Source organism: Ptychodera flava, chromosome 12 (genome assembly GCF_041260155.1).
Source record: "Ptychodera flava strain L36383 chromosome 12, AS_Pfla_20210202, whole genome shotgun sequence".
Taxonomy (NCBI): domain Eukaryota; kingdom Metazoa; phylum Hemichordata; class Enteropneusta; family Ptychoderidae; genus Ptychodera; species Ptychodera flava.
Genome location: NC_091939.1, coordinates 9,286,686 through 9,307,421, shown reverse-complemented (window position 1 = coordinate 9,307,421; position 20,736 = coordinate 9,286,686). Strand labels below are relative to the sequence as shown.

General features: G+C 38.3%; 2 protein-coding genes across 2 annotated transcripts in view; both read left to right on the top strand.

Annotated features, from left to right (window-relative positions):
• Nucleotides 1-1,064, top strand: part of LOC139146030 (C-type mannose receptor 2-like) — a 41,732-nt gene extending 40,668 nt beyond the window's left edge. The window contains exons 9-10 of the mRNA XM_070717478.1: nucleotides 111-359; nucleotides 934-1,064. Of these exons, the coding sequence (XP_070573579.1) occupies nucleotides 111-359; nucleotides 934-1,064 (380 nt within the window). The remainder of the gene's footprint in view (nucleotides 1-110; nucleotides 360-933) is intronic.
• A 645-nt stretch (nucleotides 1,065-1,709) lies between these two features.
• LOC139146029 (C-type mannose receptor 2-like) lies at nucleotides 1,710-20,057 on the top strand. The gene is made up of 7 exons (XM_070717477.1): nucleotides 1,710-1,842; nucleotides 2,532-2,660; nucleotides 2,978-3,370; nucleotides 3,772-4,092; nucleotides 11,499-11,927; nucleotides 16,948-17,346; nucleotides 19,747-20,057. Exons 1-7 carry the CDS (start codon nucleotides 1,710-1,712, stop codon nucleotides 20,055-20,057), a joined length of 2,115 nt encoding a protein of 704 aa, XP_070573578.1.
• The last annotated feature ends 679 nt before the right edge of the window (nucleotides 20,058-20,736 follow it).

Sequence of the window (20,736 nt, the reverse complement as noted above, 5' to 3'; positions counted from 1 at the left end):
TTGGTGCGAATTTCCAGGTAACTCTATAAAATTTTGTTCAAGTGGTATTGCATCAGACCTACGATTTGTTGTAACATTTAAAAGAACTCGAAGTTATTGACTTTTTTCAGTTGTGTCAGCAGGAAGTTCTCCACGATCTACAACGCTGCCGACTACGATGCATGCACAAACTACTTTTGGTGCCACAACCAGTGTACCCGCTACTACCACCAGACACATGACAACATCACCAATGTCAACTATTGTTGAAACAACAGCCAGCGACGCCCTGACTACAACATCATCGACAATAACTCCACCGTCTACAACAAAAGTGTCCACGATACAGGCCACATCAAAACCAACAACTATAGTGCAAGGTATACTGAACCACAAATTTCCGTACAGCTCCCATTCAACCTTCTCAGCCATTACCTGCAAAAAGATTCCATAATCCATCAGATGAGTGCCTTGGTGCGTGAAATGTGATTACGAGCATTTACATCGCATGAAGTGATTCGTATTATTATCGATCTCCGACTTCTCTTCTAGTCAGTTGTCATCCATGTGATTGAGTGTGTTTAAAGTCGATGTTGACACATCGTTACAAAACATCAGAAATTCAATGTAGCTGCTCTGGTTCACATTTATATATAGTGCCGGATTGTAAAACACCGTTTCCGAAGAGTTGTAAAGTTCGGCAGGAATTTTTTATGCAGTCACAACGAGGCTAGCCAAGGATACTCACTGAAAAGTTTAGCTTCACCATAAAAAAAATATTTCAGGTTCCGGGACAAGTATTTGGCCCTTTTAGGGGTCATGTGAGGTTACACTTGAACAATCTGAAAAATAGGGTTTTACCTCCAGTACAAACGCTGCAGTATTTCTGGTCAACATGTTGACAATACATTTAACTTGAGAAGTGTTTCTAAGTTTTGTTCTGCCTATCAACAGTTCATCCACAACAATCTTTCCCAGATTTACCAACTTTCTTCAAAGGTGTAAGACTAGAGATCAATCATATGATCACCAGATGGAAAAGTGTCGCGTCACAGAAAATGATTTGGAACCTACACGACGCATGAGTTATTGGCACATCAAATTAGACAATTACCCAGCAATTAAGCTGAGCAGTTTGCTATATAACCTGACGTATAAACAGGCTTATAAGGAATCCACCAACTCAGCAGACAGATCCTTCACTGAGTAAACTTATATGCCTATGCCAGAACAAATTATTTTCTACGAGAACCAGTTCATTGGAGTTTTAAAAGGCGAAATAAATATTGAAGAGTGTAAAACATAATTGTTGTACATACAATTCAAATTCCACGTATCCATGGAAAGACAGGACACAAAGTGACCATAACCGTTCATTTTTTTCACTCTAAAACATTGTATTCCCCTTTGAAAACTCTCCAGTATAGGCATAAGAGTTTACTGGCAAATCACTTTATCTAACTTTCACAGGTTGTGGCCCTGCACTTGAAACATATCCAAATAGCGAAAGCTGCTACCATCTGTCCGGAACGACGAATACTTGGGAGGGTGCAAAGGCTAGATGTGAAGCGCACCAGGGCTGGCTAGTTTTGTTGATGATTATGAGGAAAACCAGTTCTTAATCGACATGGACACGACCATATGGATCGGTTTGTCCAGTCACACTGGAACGTTCAAGTGGGTCGATGGCGAATCCAGTCGAAAGTCGAATAAACGACTGGTCCACGAACATGCAGATCCCACCATATTGCCCAGATCAGCCAGATGAAAATGGAACAGCCTGCGCCAGGATATCAGCATACGCACACCATTGGTTTGATGAACCGTGCAACGAGTATCATAGGTTTATGTGTGAATTCCCAGGTAAGCGATTGTCACCTTCTTTACAATATGTGCAAATAAGATTCAAAATTACTTTGAAGTCGGAAGGTAAACAAGTGAGCTTTAGATTAGGATGGTTTCTGTAGCTTCAACTGGCTGTCAACATACTCAATGGCTTAAGGCAGTATGCATCTCGAAAGTGGAAGACTTAAACTTCTGCTCAGACTTTCTTTAATGAGACTTTCAGCCATTCTCTTACTAAATCAAGATAAAAATAGGGGGTCACCGTGCAAACTTTGGCACTAGAGAAACAAATAACCCAAGATTTACCGATATTTAAAATTCAAAATGGCAGCCATTCCTGTGTTAACTCTATGGAGAAAAATTAAAATATTTTCGTTTTTATCAAAACTAAGCCGATGAAAAGTTTTCTTACACCTACAAGTGGTATATCAGAATAGAATTTTAAAAGTTTGAGAGTACGAATGTCTGTCCCCGAGGCTAGTTCTACCTTAGAGGTTGTCGACGCGAAGTAACCTGCATATAAACCATAAAATCTTGTTTTTGAAAAGTTACGGTGATCAAATGTTATATTTCTAGAAAGGGCTAACTGCAGTTCGACTGCTTTATAGGCTGACCACAGGTAGAATTATATCTTTCTTCTGATTAAGGATTTCTACTTTCTGATAAACACAATGATGATCGCTCCTTGTCTCCTATCCCTTTTGCAGGAAACTCAGGATCCTTTATCCCACTATCATCATCGTTACAGCCGATATCCGACATGAGCTCTGGCATTCCAACTGTGACAGCTGTGCCATCAACACCCGAATCGTCAACCACTGGTGGTAGGGCCGTTGGTACATTTTCCTGTTGATAATTTTCACAATGTCTCTTGACCTGTTTAGGCTCGTGCAGTTGTTGTCTTTTGTGCGTGTTACTTGATCTCGTATGTATTCAGCTGCGACGATGATTTGCAGATCACTGATGATGTGACTTATAGCGTTGTCAATGTAAAATTTACAAGCTCAACGGGTCAGGAAGAAAGACTTCAGACATCCACATCCATCTTTCGAAGTTAAATGATGTGTTTATCATTATCGGGGGGGGGGGGTAAATACCCATCTTATTCTCTGAGCAGGAATCATTCCTAACCTGAAAAATCTACCTTTAACAGGTTGTGGCCCTGGATATGAAGCATATCCTGGTAGTGAAAGCTGCTATTATCGGACCACATACACTTCTACTTGGGAGCAAGCAAAAGCTATATGTGAAGTGAATTTCGGCAGGTTAGTCATTGTTGATGATTATGAGGAAAATCAATACTTAATAGACATGGACATAAGCATGTGGATCGGTTTGTCCAGTCACACTGGAACGTTCAAGTGGGTTGATGGCGAATCAGTAGAAAGTCGAATAACCGACTGGTCCACGAACATGCAGATCCCACCATATTGCCCAGACCAACCGGATGAAAATGGCACGGCCTGCGTCAGAATATCACCGTATGCAGACCATTGGTTTGACGAACCATGCAGCGAGTTCCATAGTTTTGTGTGCGAGTATCCAGGTAGGCAATTGCCATGTACGTCGACAATATGGGCAAAATGAGATTCGACTGTACATGTTCTTCTAAGTTGGCAGGAAATCATTGAATTTGAAGAAACCTTTGTTTTTGAATTCGAGGAAAGCTTGCGACCTCTGAAGCCTCAACAGAAAGGCCACGTCAACATCTGAAAGATTTTAAATGTACGTTCTTGGTGTAAACTAGTACACAAATCATCAAATCTCAAAAAAAATTAAAAAAAACGGTGATCCGACTATGTGTTTCTAGAAAGGGCATATGGCAACCTAGCTTAGTGCTTTAAAGGCCAACCATAGGTATGATTATATATTTTCTCCTAATAAATAATTGCCACTTTTCATAGACTGCTCACTACTAATTGCTCCATTTATCGTATCCTCATGCAGGAAGTGTAGGGTCAACAATCCTTCCAACAGATTCCTCGCAAACAATATCGGATGTGATCTCAAACATTTTAACCACCACTGCCTTGCCACACACATCTGACCCGTCGACATCTATTGATACGACTGTGCAGATTACAAGTCACACGGCAACTACTGCCGCTCCAGCCACCGGCATTACCACTTGGTCCTCATTGGATGCTTCTAACAATTCTGAGATGACAGGCCAGTCGGCATCTAACTTGGTGATGACCCTCCGTGACCAAAGCGGAACATCGGAGTATCAGAATAACGATTCAACGTTCCATTCCTCAAAAACTGATGGTACAACAACATCGACTGTATATGGAGATTCTGTCGAGTTCCTGGGGATGAAGGAAGAATCACTTATCATATTTTCACTTTGGCTGAGTCTCTCTGTCCTAATGGTCGGCGTGTGTGTGGTCGTTGACTGCTTCTATCTTGGAGTTAAAGTTTGCCAACCTGGAAAATATTTGACCTAATACAAGATATGTAGACAAATTATAGATCAAGTCAACTTCTGCAGAAGCCCGAGAAGACATACAAACACGTCGGAAGTCTCCCAAACTTGAACGTTAAACTATGCATTACAACAAGTTTTAGCAGTACTAAAGTCAGCACGTTCATAGGCAAACGCCAGGCTTCGGCCTATTCGAGGTAGCAGTCTTAAAAATTGTTATGGGGAAATTAGAGACAAACTTATGCCCAAAAGCGCGTTTAAATACAATAGCAATTGTTATTTGTTGAATGAATGGGCAAGTTGTAGTGAGAAAGAACATATATATTAAAAAGCAGATGAACATTATTTATCATTTATTTAAAATGTGCGACAAGCTGTCTTAGTATTTGCAACATTTCACCTGTTCTTCTGTTCTTCGCTTAATTAATGTTCCACACATATTTCAGTAACCAATAATTCAACGCATTTGGCCTTTTAATTCCCTGAAATTTAGTACATGTTTTGGTACTGCGCAACCCGAGAAAGCTTTTTGCTCACTCTATTGTTTTCAATACTTCTATAGTCTGTTTTGTGCACTCATTTCAAAGACTGTGGACTGAATTCAGTTTTTTCATCATCCTGTCCTCATAATCATGGAACATTATACTTTCAACAGGGGCTCAAGCAATGTTAGGTACTTTGTTTCCTAAATTTTGCACGTTTATCCCATATTTGTTTTCTTGATTGTGAAAGACAATGGTTTAAGTTTCCTTGAGGAATGTTTTTGTGCAAAAGTTTAATACTTATAATTTTGAGAAACAGTAAAGTCGAAACAAGTAGTCTCGACGTGTAGATAAAGCTAACATGTGTCAAAACATGCGCATTTGACTCTTCTTTACAAACAAAGCAAAAATAAAGCGTTAAAAATTCATATTTAATACCTTAGTGTGGACGAAGAAAGAAATACTCTCAACAAATGTCGTTTATCTGAATACCAATGCCGGCAGGATTATTAATTTGCAAAATTTAAAGGGGTATAAGTTATAACTTGTGGCAAGTTTTTCAGTATTCTGCTTCTATATATCAACTTCAGTAACTGACCCCACTCCGTTTGTCATGCTAAAATTTCGAGTATTCGTTCCGTCAACACAGCTTTTATGTGTTTAGTGATCATTGTTTATTGTTTACAAATGAATTCTAGTCCGGACTTGAATACAATTTTTAACAATAACAAAGGAGATTATACTCATATAGGCTGTGTTGATATGCTAAATACCAGGCATCAATTAGGGATTCATTGCAGAAAGGTAGGGGAACCAATAAACAAAAGTTCTGAAAAAATTGCCAACAGATACAGCTTATGGAGCTTTAATGAACATATATTTGGTGAAATTTGTCCAACATCTTGGCATACTGAATGATGGCATGACGAAAAAGACGTTAAAACAATTTGCAGTACAGAGTACAATGCCTCTTTTACATCAAGAAGCCTAAAGGGAAAAACGTTAAGAATGAAGAGAATATATTTCCGCACTATTAATTCAATTTTTCGTTGTGCTACTTATCATGAGATATATTGTTTATACTCATATTTAAAGATTGCTATGTGGTAATTATGAGGTCGTGTAAAGAATTGAAAATAGTTAAACGTACATTGTCAGCACTTGTCCCTATATTCGTATCGTAACACCAACAAATCAAAGAATATTGCAATTTTTACGACAATGTTGTGTGGAAGAGCAAATGTGATATACACAGAAAAACGACAAACTCGTTCGGTTTACAGTGTGTGCTTGTGAATGATATAAGGGCATGTGACGATTTAGTACAATTTGACGACGACGTTTTTGAAACAGTGGCTGTGTTAAGTTTTTAAAACATTAAGGACTGTGTTATAAATCATGTCAACATTTCGTTCTATTATGCATAGGAGTCTTTCCAATTCGGGCACTCTTACTCATGTTAACCGTTTATGTCCTCTTGGTTGCCCTGTTTACTACTCCGATTTTTGTGGCTTTGTATAAACTAGTTTCATGTAGGGATTCTGAAACTTTACTCGTCTTTGTCTCTTTCATCCACAAATTTCAGATATTATCAGTTCACCACACCAAGAAAGTTGATAAAACTACATATAAAGATCGACTCCATGGTCACATACATTCTAAATCCACACGCGAATGACGCCTTCCCACTTTCTTCAGTACGTAATAGGTATTGTCATGAGAAGATGGCAGTGTCCTGGCCATATATATCAAGTCACTGTAAATATAGACGAGTCTGTGCTCAGTGAAATCCAATATTTAAAATTTCCAATCGTATTTACCAAATTGCGAATTTACAGAATCATCAGTCCAACTAAAGAATGGAATGAACATACCACTGTGAAGCCGTGAGTTCACAATCGTGTTACCATCATATATTGGCATGTAATGTTGTAGAATTTGTGATTGCAAATTTTGTTTAGTCTATGTGTTTTCGCCTTTTCCCTTCATTGTTTTCATTAAAATGGCACAGAAACACACTATCCTGTGAACGGTAAAATGTGAACTTACAGACATCGAAATCATGAATATCAAAGACGTTCAAATATTAACTTCAATTGAGAAAAACCAAACAAGATACCTCACAAACAATACAAGATTTAGCAAGATTGCAAACGGCATCAGGATTATGAATACGCAAACTCAATGATGTACTGTTGTCATTTTCGTTAATAAATACAAGATTATAAATCTGAAATATATGTGTTATTGTTAATCTACTCTAGGACTTTGAAATGTAATAGACAATTTTGCAATTGAAATAAAGTTTGCTCATGGAAAGACATGTTTATTAGTATAACCCTAAAAGGTATGATACTACAGTCAACCAACGCCATGTGTATCGTTTAAAGCGAGTATATCGAATCTCCGCCAAGATTTTCTAAATTTACATACACAAACCGGCGCTCGCCCATTGGCAAAAAACTATTTGTTTGTGAAACAATGTCTCGCTGTTCTTAAGTTTAGCATACTACTTTTACAAACCTCTTTATGGAAAGTTAACCATGGAAACAGTGTTATCAGAGTTTACACGCTCGGGGGGGGGGGGGGGAGGTTGCCGCAGGTGCACAGCCTTTAAAGCTTGCTTTCAAGAATTTTGTTCGAAGAGTCGGTATTGATGTATTTACTGACCAAATACACTATCCTGGTATCGCAATAGGAAACGCTGGCTGATTGATTATCGTAGGGAATCAATAGCTCCTTGCGTGACAATATATTTGCCAGGAACCTAAACACATGTTCACAGTAATGACGGGTCTTTCAGGGCGGAGCTCTGTTGGGTGACTGATGATTGTCGCGTCATCAACTATCACCAGCTTGAAAGATATCATCAATAAACGTATTTATCTTTTTGGGATGCTTCGAATGCGTAAGGCCAAAAAAAAAAAAATGATTCTGGTCAGGCCTTTCTTCAAAAAATGGTGCGGCGACGCGGATTTTTTTCCCCTCCTCCTCAAGGGGAGGAGAGTCAGTTAAAGCGCCAAAGCGTAGCGGCTAATTTGCATAACATTTGCATATCATTAATTTTTATTTGCATATGGATGTAAGCTTGCACATGCACCCACACATACATGCACACTCACAACAAAATGCAATGGTAACACACAAGTATGCAGTTTGAACATCATGGAAGCTCTTTATTACACTTAAATAAATCATCACAGTATTGTAGTTACAATTGCAATTAAAACAGAAGATTCAGATTGAAACCTTGAGAGCAAGAAATGGTTCATCTGATTGGAGTTTCATTAATACATATATTGCTAATAAAATTGTCAAAACTTGCCAACAAAGAGGAAAATTCACAAGTTTAAGCTTTACACAATTCAAATTTAATCGAGTTTTATATCATTTTTGAACGACAAACACCGCGAATAATTTTTCATCACGGGGATAGATTTCAACGAGCACCCCCCCCCCCTGCATAACTTCTGCTGCCACTGAACATCGTCGTTCGATTCTTGATTTTAAAAATACCACCAAGATGATCACAAGACATGAACTAAGCACGACTAGAATCACTCGAAAATCAGGTGTAAAATCTTTCAGAGAACGTGTCAGAGTGGAACCACACGCGACGCCAGGATCGATGTCAACACGTTATAAACACGTCGGCCAACATGGCCGCCGCCATATTGAAATTTATGCAATGTGAACTCGATCGCGATCGTGATCGTAATCAGACAAAACTCATCGTTGTAAAATCATAATCAACCTCACCAGTCAACTCTTGTTTCTTTTGCGGTCCATTTCGTTGAACAAAGCATGGGAATGTGATCAAAGGCCCCGCTAGTGCTACACCGCCTACCTCTGTGAACACTTGTCCGCGATGTATACTGAGTATTAAAGGTTTTTGTTGGTCGTAATAGTCATTCTGGAATGAAAATTTGTGAACAACCCAGCCGATTCTTCTATAGTTTTAACGATCCTCTCAACACTTCCGGACAACTTATCTGATGCATACCATACTTCGCACCTTCCACTCTTTCACCAGGTTGAAAGTTGCAGTGAGCGCTACATTAAATGTGTAGACAATGAATGCAACAGCTGGTAGTTACGCAGAGCCTGTGAACTACATGTAAAGGATGGCACGAATATTTTAAAGCGTAGCGGGGAGAATCAAAGCGCAGCGGGACCGCTATGGCCTGGGGAGAACACTGAGTTATATAGTTTAATCAATATAGTAACATTCAAACTGTTCATGCAGTCACTGATCATGTGCCCCAAAGATTTTTCTCTTCTCTTCAGCCGTTTTTTTTTTTTTTTTTTTTTTTATTCAGTCCATCATCCAACAGGCGTTAGCCCAATTACAGGATGAGGTAATAAGCCGCAAACCCCCCAATGGAGCACTGAGGAGTAAAGTGCCTTGCTCAAGGGAACAACACCGTGCTGGAGTCTCGAACTCACCATCCTCCGACAGTGAGTCCGTTACTCTGGTGTATCTCTCAGTCTAGACAGAGCGGTTACCCCATGCTGGTTTACTGTAATTGATCAATGAGTCGGTGACTTTCAAATGTTTCGTGATACCCAAGCTTATCGTGTGTTTTGTACGTGCATTGTGTCCGTCTCATACGCTGAGTTGCGGTACCTAGGTGAAACGCACTGTATATGTAAAAAGACTAGTGTTCAAATGTGAATGCACAAAAGCAAAGACTTAAAGTGTAAGGGAATGTAATGAAAGTTTGGCGCTCTAGCTTTTAAAATAAAAAAATCTATTATCAAACAATTAGAAATAAAACAAAGACATGACATCTCGAAAATCATATTGTCAAATCTTTACATAATGTATTGCACATATTTTGTATTATAAAAACTCCGTATGGAAAATAATAAAATTTAAGTGAACAAAATAGTAAGAAAGTATGGGATGGGTCTCTGTCAGTGTTAATGTAAGTAGCAGTACACATCACGAGCGCCATCACCAACATCATCACTGCAACAAATATTCCATTCATCATCACAATCCTCCCTTATAGTTTAGAGTTTGTAAACAGCCTAGATTGAAACACCGCCCTCTAACGATAAGTACCTTTTCCTCTTGCGCCATTCCGTATGACGGTGTGCGAACTCAATGTAATATATGTTGCAAACGTGCAGAGACATATATGTTAAGTAATCAATGCCGTGTAAAAATCTAGGGAAATGAAAAGTATGCCCCTAAGGTCTCTACTGTTTTTCCGGCAAACAACATTTTTAATCAAACTATACACGACGTCGATTGTACACGGTAACTTAGGTTGTCATTTGGACTCAACGTTTCGATTTAGACAATCTATATCAAAATTTATTTCGTCAAAATCACAATCCTACATTCGTGAATTTCTTACTCTTAGGCGTGTCACTTAATTGTTACTAAAACTGCAGCCATGGTATAACAACCGTTCCTGCCCCAGCATACCTTTCTAAACCTCCACAAATCTTTTCAATCAAACGTGCAGTGCGCATAAGTACATAAGGATGTGAACTATTTCCGTCAAGTGTGTTTTTGCCACAGTGGATGAATGAATTGGAGTTAATGCAATTTTATTTAGATTAATGTCAAACTATTAACATAAATATAAATAATTAATGCACTAAATTTGTTTAAATCGCACAAATAGAGACATACGGTCGTAGTTAAGTGCAATGTATTTGTTAAAATGATCAATATTCGTCGAGAGGTATAGGGTATATGAAAGATACTGTGTATAAGTTACGCAGTTTTAAAGGAGTTAGTTGTGGGAATAGATGGAAATAGGGGCAAGGCAAATGGAGAGGGGTTTTATTGATTGGCTGGGGAGAGAGAGAGAGAGAGAGAGAGAGAGAGAGAGAGAGAGAGAGAGAGAGAGAGAGAGAGAGAGAGAGAGAGAGAGAGAGAGAGAGAGAGAGGAAAAAAATTTTTCAATCAATAGTATGTGTGAAGGTTTCTCAAATTATGTACAAAAGTGAAATAGAGTTAAAATACCAGGGCGTGGTGTTATCACTTGCCAATTGAATAAAACATGATAGAATTCAATAACATGATGTTGTTTCGCTAATTTGTCTCCGTTATTCGTCCTTCCTTCCTCCTACCTTCTTTATCTCTCTGTTTTACTCTCATTACCCTCATCTTTATTTACTATTGACGATTTAACTACACACATGCCTATATTATTGAATATTCCCGTGTGGGTTAAAATTTGTTTTCCTCTTTATATTTGTCAATTGATCGAACTCACAAACGCAAACACACAACCTCGTTTCTTCAAGACAAAGACGTATTTCATCATACTTTTCTGTATACTGAATATTTAATTATTTAATCACACATTTCTTGTAAGTGAAGGGTGTAACTCATTTCCGAGACACCCCACTCAATTTTTGTAAAAGACAGTATACGTACATTTGTCTGCGATACATTTACTGTTTAAAGCTACCTTCAGTCCGATATCGCCGACTTAAATCCGAGAATCATGATTAGCACGCATAAAAAAGCATCAATGTGTATTTTAAAACTGTGCCTTCTTGAGACTTTCATTACACTGCCAACAAAAGGTAAGGTTTTAACTCACAGACACGTTTTAGCATGTTACTCTGCTTTGAATCATATGCCGAGTTGTCTTTCTCAGAACTTTTCTTTTTACTCAAAACTCCTAAAAACAGAAAAACATTGAAAATATGCTCTGTTATATACAATCATAATATAAAATCACTGAGGAGTATTTCTACATAATTGACAACGAAATCTTACTTAATTTTATTCTTCACAGGATGCAGATTGGATGAATTTTCTTATGAGAGCAGCTGTTACATAGTTAGGGAAGACCCTTCCACAGGACGATTCTGGGAAGCCGCGGTCCTAGAGTGTCAACAGCTTGGCCTTCAATCCCAATCTCATATCGTAACCATCGAGAGTGCCGAAGAACAAGAAGTTATAGCGAGCAACCTAACGCAGTACACTGGAAGCTTTTGGATTGGATTGCATTTTACTTTTACAGGGTCGCCTTCAGGGAAGTGGTGGTGGGGAACCCAACCTCCAAAAGAATTCAATTTTTCGAGTGACTTTTCAGCTTTTGATTATGACCAGCCATCAACTGGGGGTGGAAATTGCGTGGCCATGCATAGGTACAGCGATTATCATTGGCACAACATACAATGCGAAACCTCACTTGGCATCATATGTGAATACAGAGATCCCGGTACGTAAGACGACATTTGCAGGGATTATTAGCGACGAAAGACACAGAGTACATACACAATCCTGACAAATAATCACCTCGTCTCAACAAATCTTTGAAAACTAATCACCATTAGCTGTGGGTTTTTTGTTTCTATGTTGGACAGGCTGAAGCAAATCGACAATACTGAAGATCAAGCTAATGAAAGTCACGAGTACAACCTATTAAGGTGTCACATTTGCGTATCACGTAACAATTTAACCATTGTTTTACGTTAAATAAAAACAATGTCCTTATTTATAAATCTTCCCTTTCAGCTAACTCCCTTTGCATTGCTGATGTTTGAAATACTGTTTTGATTTATATCACATATTTCGTTCGGTAATTCATAGATTACAGTACTGCTTATACAACATTGTAAGATCGTTTAACACAAAGTTTCTAACGTTTCTTATCTTGCATGTTGTGGAATTGAATTGTTGTATTATTTGATATTCTATTCTAAGTTGATAGCTCAGCATTTTCTCCGATGCTGTCGTTCGCCACGTTGAGCGATGTACTCATCGCTTTGATAAAATTTATGTGCAATGTGTGCTAGCAAGTATGTGTGCGCGAGTGTTTCATGAACTCAACAATCTGTGGGACAAAACTCTGTTACTAGACCACCCTTTTCTAGCCGAACGCTTTTGACCTTGATGTCATGTATCATCTTATACTTAACATGAAATTTTTATCAAAGAGTCATAATTTAGACAGTAAAGATACTTTTCTGTTCTTTTCCTTTCAATGACAGAAACTCTAACCAGTGGTTACGTGAGTAAACATATGCAACATTTTAACAAATTCAATCACAATTCAAGCTGACCGACGGATTTAATGTTGAGTATCATTGTTATGGCTGTGAGCATTTCAAAAAGATAGGAAAATACGAGATTATAAGCAATGAATTTTGGAACACATTACGTGAAATCCTGAGAAATTATCAGAAAGATTGCGTTTGCCAGTAAGGGATGACACTAAGGTATGATCGTTACCATGGAGTTTATTACCCTGAAGAAAAAAATACAATTATCCTTAAAACTCAACGAAAATACAAGCATTCAATCCTATAATCCTTTCACATGTTGCGCCATCAAAGGAATAACTTTCACATAACTTTTATTACTGTCGTCAGGTACACTGCCTTCGACCTTAGATACCACTGTGGTTCAGCAACACACAAGTTCGGCGCCAACCAACCATAGCACTAGTACTTTGACGGTTTTTGGGGAAACGCCAGTGCCCAAAAGTCAGACGACTGGGGATATTGCAAACACAGTATCATCCAGTTTTCCATCGTCAACTGGAGAAAGTGGTACACCTGGCGGCCAAATAGGACGAGATAACACTCCCATCGGTTCCAGTTCTCCAGAGTCTTCAATTCAGATGACTGGGAGTATCACAAACACTCCATCATTAAGTTTTTCATCACCCTCTGAAAAAGTTGTCGCACTCAATGAACCCCGAAATGAAGATACTACTGCCTCACCTTCAAATTCACCGGCGATCCCCTCACCTACTGTCGGTAGATCGCCATTTCGCAGAGACGGTGATGAAAACACATTTCTCGGCATGAATACAGGCGGTCTGTTGATCTTTTCATTTTGGCTTGTAGTGTCATGTGTCCTGTTTGGCCTGTGCGTTATGATTGATCTATTTTACTTAAAAACGAAGTGTATAACACTAAAGAGTAGATTGTAATCAATATTTAACAATTTGAAACCTATCACGGATTCCCGTTATGTTTTACTCATTTTATTTTCTACAAATTGAAATGTTTCTGTTAGCGTATGAAGCTATCAGCAGGGTTGCTTGTTATCAGTGTACGTCATCGTGTTGCCGGGCCCTTAACGGTCAAACATGCTTTTTGTGTTTTATCGAATACAAGACTGAATTTCCACAATCTGCTCATGGTGTAACCAAATCGTCAACGACTACATACGTGTAAGTTCTTATTCCAATTTTCATTTATTGTGAGGTTAAAAGCATCACAAGATTACTGACTGTTTTTTTAGCTTCGAAGCTCTTATATGGCAAGCTCTGTGAAACATACTAGTGTCTCTGAGGCAACTTGATCTTGAAATCTTGCATTTATTATCAGAACAGGTAATTGATTAATCGATGTCATTGAACGCTTTAAGCGCATTACAACTTCAGATGATACTTACTAGCAAGATAGTTCAAGTAATTGTATTACTCAAAAGCTTTTATTATCTATTGTACCTGTTGGCTATTTTCATTGCAACCGTAATACTACTATGTAATTCTTCGGTATATATGCTGTCTTTCTGACAAGATAGCGTTCTGCCCCCACTATCAATGCCATCGGGATATAATTTAGTTACGTTACTTTTATGTCAATATTTTGTGTCACTTTCTGAAAAATACATGCATGTAGTGTAATCGTACATACACCAAAGTGCTTATCATTTTTCGACCTCCTATTCGACAATGTTGATTTCAATTTGTCCATTATTCTTTTCTCAAATGAACAACTTAGAATGTCACTGACTTGTAATTTGCATAAGGACCGCAATTTCCGACTTATAACAGCAATTAAGTTTAGTTTGCTGCCACAAATTGAAAACGAAAATAATGTTTATTAACCCTAATACATATTTTGTTTCTCTAGGAACTGACATTTTTTCCACTAGAAACATCAATTTCTTGATGTCACACTATCCGTCTTTTGTTTGCCGCTAAAACGTTTGTTATCGAATCTGTACATCGAGGTTTCGAGAGAAAGATATTGGTTGGCTTTTTGGAAAACTTGTTATACACTAAATTTGTGTGCACTGTTTTTACACGCACTGATATTTAAGTGGCAAATGAGAGAAAAGTTGACAATTGACAACTTGAAAGTGATAATGATAACATAATCGACGTTTGAATTTTTGTGTATGTATATTAAAGGGACAAAGTCGGCCATTTTTCATGAATTTTGTTTGATGCGAAATACTACTTGTATTGTTTGACATGTCGAAAGATACTGAATAAATGGGTGACCATGCAAATATTCGACCCCGGTTTTAGACAAGATGAACGAAACCATCGCGAAAATGAATTAATGGTCATGACCATTAATTCATTTTCGCCATGGTTTAATTGATCATGTCTAAAAGCGGGGTCGGATATATTTATGGTCACTCATTCATTTAGTATCTTTCGACATGTCAAACAATATAATAGTATTTCGCATCAAACAAAATTCATGAAAAATGGCCGACTTTGTCCCTTTAATATTGTATTGATTGTAAGGGTCAACTTAAGCACGAGGGTGACATTTGAAAAGGTTTCGCCTTGACGGCAGTGTAGAACAATTTATAATATTTTCATTTCAAGCATGAAATTTAATTTATGGAAATAACCTGAATATTTCCTTGCGTTACTTGTAAAGCCTATTTGAGAAGGACATGGTAATTAGAGCTTGGGAGGAGATACCAAATATTTCAAGAAAGGATAATCCAAGCATAAAATCATTTAAATCAGCATTTTTGCTGAAAACTTGATACACATGCTTCTCCCAAATGTTACCACTCGTCTCATTTTTTGTAAAGCTGTGATTTAATCATGTTTATATAGTGCGATCCAGTAAGTCAATGTTATTCATGTGTCATGTAATCGATTACAGCTTTGAATGTTATCAGAAACTATTTTTGTCACTAACTGTTTTGAAACTGTCTCGTCACAATAAATTCAAATGCAAAGCCATTCCAACGTTTAATTAGCCACTGAAACGATACCTTCGTTGAAGAGTCAAGAAGAGAACATTCATAGTCTTTTTTGTTCCATTTTTCTATCTGAATGCATTCCTTTTCCTGGAAATGGTCTTTCTGGCTATTTTCCGATTGTATTCCTTTAAAGTTTCCAGTCTGCTTTCTTCTCATTGTCAGTGTTTGTTCACCTACTGCCCGTGAGTTGCATATCAAGACGTGGCTGGCGAAATTTTTGAGGACAGGATGTGTTCACTGCCTATGGAACATCTTACAACACTTCACCGTTTTCCTTCGTTGCCATACCACCTAATAGAAAGATCTGTAAAGTAATCACAAATGATCAACACTTGTCCTATTTGGCAAGTAACTTAATTGTTTCGATCGAAAATTACCCCTTTATGTTGATAAAATAAGTCTTCTATCGTGCGAGCATTTCGAATTGTGGAAAAGAAAACATTTTGCTACAGGCAAAGCTCTTTCAAATTTTCAAGCCGCAGCGCTAGACGAAGTACAAATAGCTCCCTTATTCGCGGTTGGGCTAAAATACCGATAAGAGAATCATTCAAAAAAGATTGTTATTTACCCGGAAGGTTGCAGGAAACGTACTGATGTCAACTAACAAGAAGCTAAGACATTAAAATCACATTTCACTAAGTGCAACTACATATAGTAATACGTCTATCAGAAAGCGTCCGAGAAGATACAGGCGGTAAATTGTCCAACGCCGATGTGAAAAATGAAAGCAATATTTTGTTGGGTTGCTGTGTTGTGTGTGGTGGCACATACACGGGCAGGTTTGTAGGCTTTTTAAAATGTCTCGTTGTAGTTTGAAACCTCGACTTTCTGCTTAACTATTCAATTTTTATTACGTTTTGTTACAACAACATTTCTGTTAAAAGTATATTAATCATTATGAAACGTCACATACAGTATAACGTCTATTGCCAATGCCAGTGACATTAAATTGTTAGCACCCATGCTACGTTGTTGAAAACGAAGCGTAAAGAATTGCTTAACGGTAAACATCGAGATCTTTTGTTTTGATTTAATCAGCATAGGCCCTAAATTAACATTTTATATTTTATCATGCACTTTATTATTGGTCGTATAATTCTACCGATGTCATTTTATTATGCCGGACGCAAAAGTTCTTCGGTGTCAACGAGAAATGAAGATTAAGCTGTCATTTCAACTTGTATCAAACCATCTGGTCTGGAATCTTGACACATCCATCATCGAACAAATCTTTAAAATTTTCACCGTAATTTGTGTTTTCGTATCGGCAGATTGTGCAACTGGTGAATACTCGTACCTATCTCACTGTATCAGGGTCGTAAGGACTCCGACTTTGCGTTTCGCGAATGCTTCAGACACCTGTCGGAACTTTGGGTCTGCCCCGTTTTGGGCATCGCTCGTTAATGTAGAGGACGCTGCCAAACAGGCTTTCCTCGAGGGAATATTGTCTTTATATTCCAGTGACTTTTGGATCGACTTGCAGTACATTGATATGATGAGTGAATGGCGAATGGGATATCAGGCATGGGACCTTCAAAGAGACTACACGAATTTCGACACAAACAGACCCGACGGAACTGGCGACTGCGTCTTCATTGCAAGGGGCGCATCGTACAAGTGGCAAGACAGTAACTGCGAAGACCGCAATGGATATGCATGTGAATATGAGGGTAAGATTGTTGTTTCAAAACACATTTTATGTGTAACATAATGTACTTTAAATAACCATAATAAAGGTTAAAAAACCGAGTATATGCATGGCTGACTTGTAGCTATGCATGAGCGAGCAGGTATTGACGTATTATATCGATATTGCATTGCTTGTTTACAGTATATTATTGTGCCACTGTGGCAGTTGACACGTCATTTCGCTAATGTTGCTTGTATATTCTTCTAAATGAAACAAATTGTTTTTGTAATTGGAGATATATTTAAGTTGTAGGGGTGCCCATGCGTCGATCATCTATTTCTGACTTCAACGGTGTCATTTTACAGACAGACATCCGCTAAAAGTAATTTTTTCCAATGAGAATGACTGACAATACATTGTGCCATTTTAGTCCTGGACGCGTTACTATAAACGCACACTGGAACACCTCCGATATGTCGAGTTTAATTGAAAATGACTTTCAGATTGTCATTTTAAAGTAATCTAGCTCTTTAGCATTTGACTCACTCTGCAAGGAGTATTCTCGCAGAATAAACTAGAACAATTGCTGTGAATGTATATATATTTTTAGTCCATCGTTTATTTAGAATAGTTAACATAGAATCACAGGGTTCATTTAAAAATATGACGTTTATAACAGACATTTCAACTATCAGTGGATTGACAAACATATTTTCGGTCTACAAAATAGATAATATACTTGAAATGTTTCATTGACATAAATTAGCGACTATTTGCAGTTTTCATAAAGAAAACACATCTCAAACATTTCTGTTCCATGTGTATCGCCTTTCTGTTTCATTTCCCTCACATGTACACCGCCAAAGATACTTCGTATTCAGGAGGTGAGTACATTCCAATAAAAATATCAGTATTTGCGATTGCAGCAGATATATGTTAGAAGAGAGACTATACCTATTTATAAAGTGGCTCATCATTTTTAAAACTGGTAGACGAACAGTGGGATAGCCTTTAGACTTTACATGTTGTTTTGTCACGGAATCTACCAATCTCTGTTAATATTCCCTACATCATAGCCTACCTCAGAAGAACACTTATTGAATGGTCAAAGAGAAGAATTGTCAATATTTCAGATATCATTTCATACCTGATGCATTGCTCGCTATATAGGATGAATTCATGCAAAACAATAAATTCAATTGTACTCAAGCATGTGCGACACTCTTGTTTACAAACAATGTATTTCATGCATGATATCTAGATGCATCACGTCAACAGAGCTGAAACATTAAAATTTTACGATATTCATTGTTAACAAACTTGTTTTAACTTCCATCCATCGCCAACGCACCCAAGATCAGTATACATCGGTCGTAAGGGTCCTTGGCAACCTTTGAGTAGAGTTCCGACGACCGCCTCCCTTTAACCTGCATCAAAACAATAAGGCGTCTTCCTCAAAACGCTATTTAGGGGCCATGGATAATTAAAACACGCGCACGGCAAACGTAACTTCCGCGTTTAGGGAGGTAGGGGGTTCGGCAGTATTTCTGTTTATTTAGGGGCACAAAAATCGCACTAAATGTTTTCATATCAGCATCTCGCTCCACGTTTTACTGTATCGCAAAATATCGCGCTATACTGTTTGGCGTGTACCAGTGGTGGATTTGGTTGAGTATTTCTGTCTGTTGGTTCTCCACTAGGTGACTGGATGCTTTATGTTGTGGGTTCGAACCCGATTAATAACACTGTATATTCTTAACCACGTAATTACCGATTGTATATAGGTATGATACAGAATGAGGCTGGGTTGGATTTTCGCACTTCCAATAATTTCGTTTAGGAGGCGGGGAGGGGGTTGAGACCAAACGCACTTAGTTTCGTTTACCGTGCGCATGCTTTAATTATCCACGGCTTCTTAGCGATTCATACCAACTACTGTACGATTATTCACAAAATGCGGCCCTGTGTGTACGCGATGACTCAGTGATTGACATATTGGACGAGTTTCAGACAAGTCTTACACGTTACTCGCAGGGATGAATAATAATGACACCTTTTGGCAAAAAAAATCAAAAGAGAGAACTTGGTGATATAGCCCGCGTCCTCCACATCCAAACAGATTGCAAACGTACCGTGCTACGGTTGAGCGATGGCCATGTTTTAGAAATCTGTGTTATTTGACCTGAATAAAAGCAAGAGAAAAGGGTATGAGTGTATCCCAAATATATAGGTGTGCAGCTTGGGAACAAAGTATCCGATAAGCAGTAATCATAGTTTATTTTTAGTTTTGTATAGCTTATCAAACAGCAAGTTTAATTCGTGATCATATGATGCAAGATATTTACTTCTGAATCAAAACTACACAACAGGAAAATTACTATGAAATGTTACCACACAGCATTTCACGTCATTATCCGGTGTTCAAATTTACAATTAACAGGTTGCCCTTCAGGATTTGTAACTTACCCCAACAGTGAAAGCTGCTATCGCGAATCTGGTTACAGCGACACCTGGAAAAACGCCAAAAGTAACTGTTCAGCGGAGGGAGGCTGGCTGGTGATTATTGAGGACGATGAAGAAAACCAGTTTGTTGATGATATGATGTTCATGCACAACGTATGGATCGGCCTATCCAGTCACACTGGCAGCTTCAAGTGGGTCGATGGTGAACCTGTAGAAAATGGTTTCACGGACTGGGGTACAGGCGGCTGGGGGTCGCTAGACCAACCAGACTTAGTTAGACTGGAATGACGAGCCATGCACAGATTTGAACCCCTTTGTGTGTGAATTTCAAGGTACTCGCACTTCAAATATTATCCCAGTAATAAATAATTTTGCATCAAATACATATTCATACATTTTTTCATTGGATGACGTCGGAATTGCTCACAATTTTGTGCTATTTCCACAGGAAGTACTTCACAATCAACCATGCATATGACAACGATTAACACGCAGACTACAGCTGATGTTACATCACGTGCGCCCACCACCTTCGCCACTACTATTCAAGCAGTGACCAGTGAGGTTCTGACTACCACGCCACCAGCAACAACTATGACATCAACGACTGCAGATTTCACAGTAGAGACAACCTCAGAATTGACGACCATGAAACAAGGTACGCTAAGTGTGCCAACAACAAGTTTTGAGTCTTCGACGGAAATGCCACCAACTATAACTGGACCGATTACACCGAGACATTCCATCATTGGATCCCCTTTAAGTCATGGGTCAACGAGTTCTCTCACAACAATGAAAGAAGTCAGTGGTACATCACAGACAACTGCTCGACCAATCTGGATGGCATTGACCACCATAGTACCACCTACTAAAGGAGCGACCCCGGTGGAGGATGCTATCGATGTAGCTGCAGAGAGTGATGGTAACTCTGGCACATTTCTTGAAATGAAACCTGAAGCATTCATTG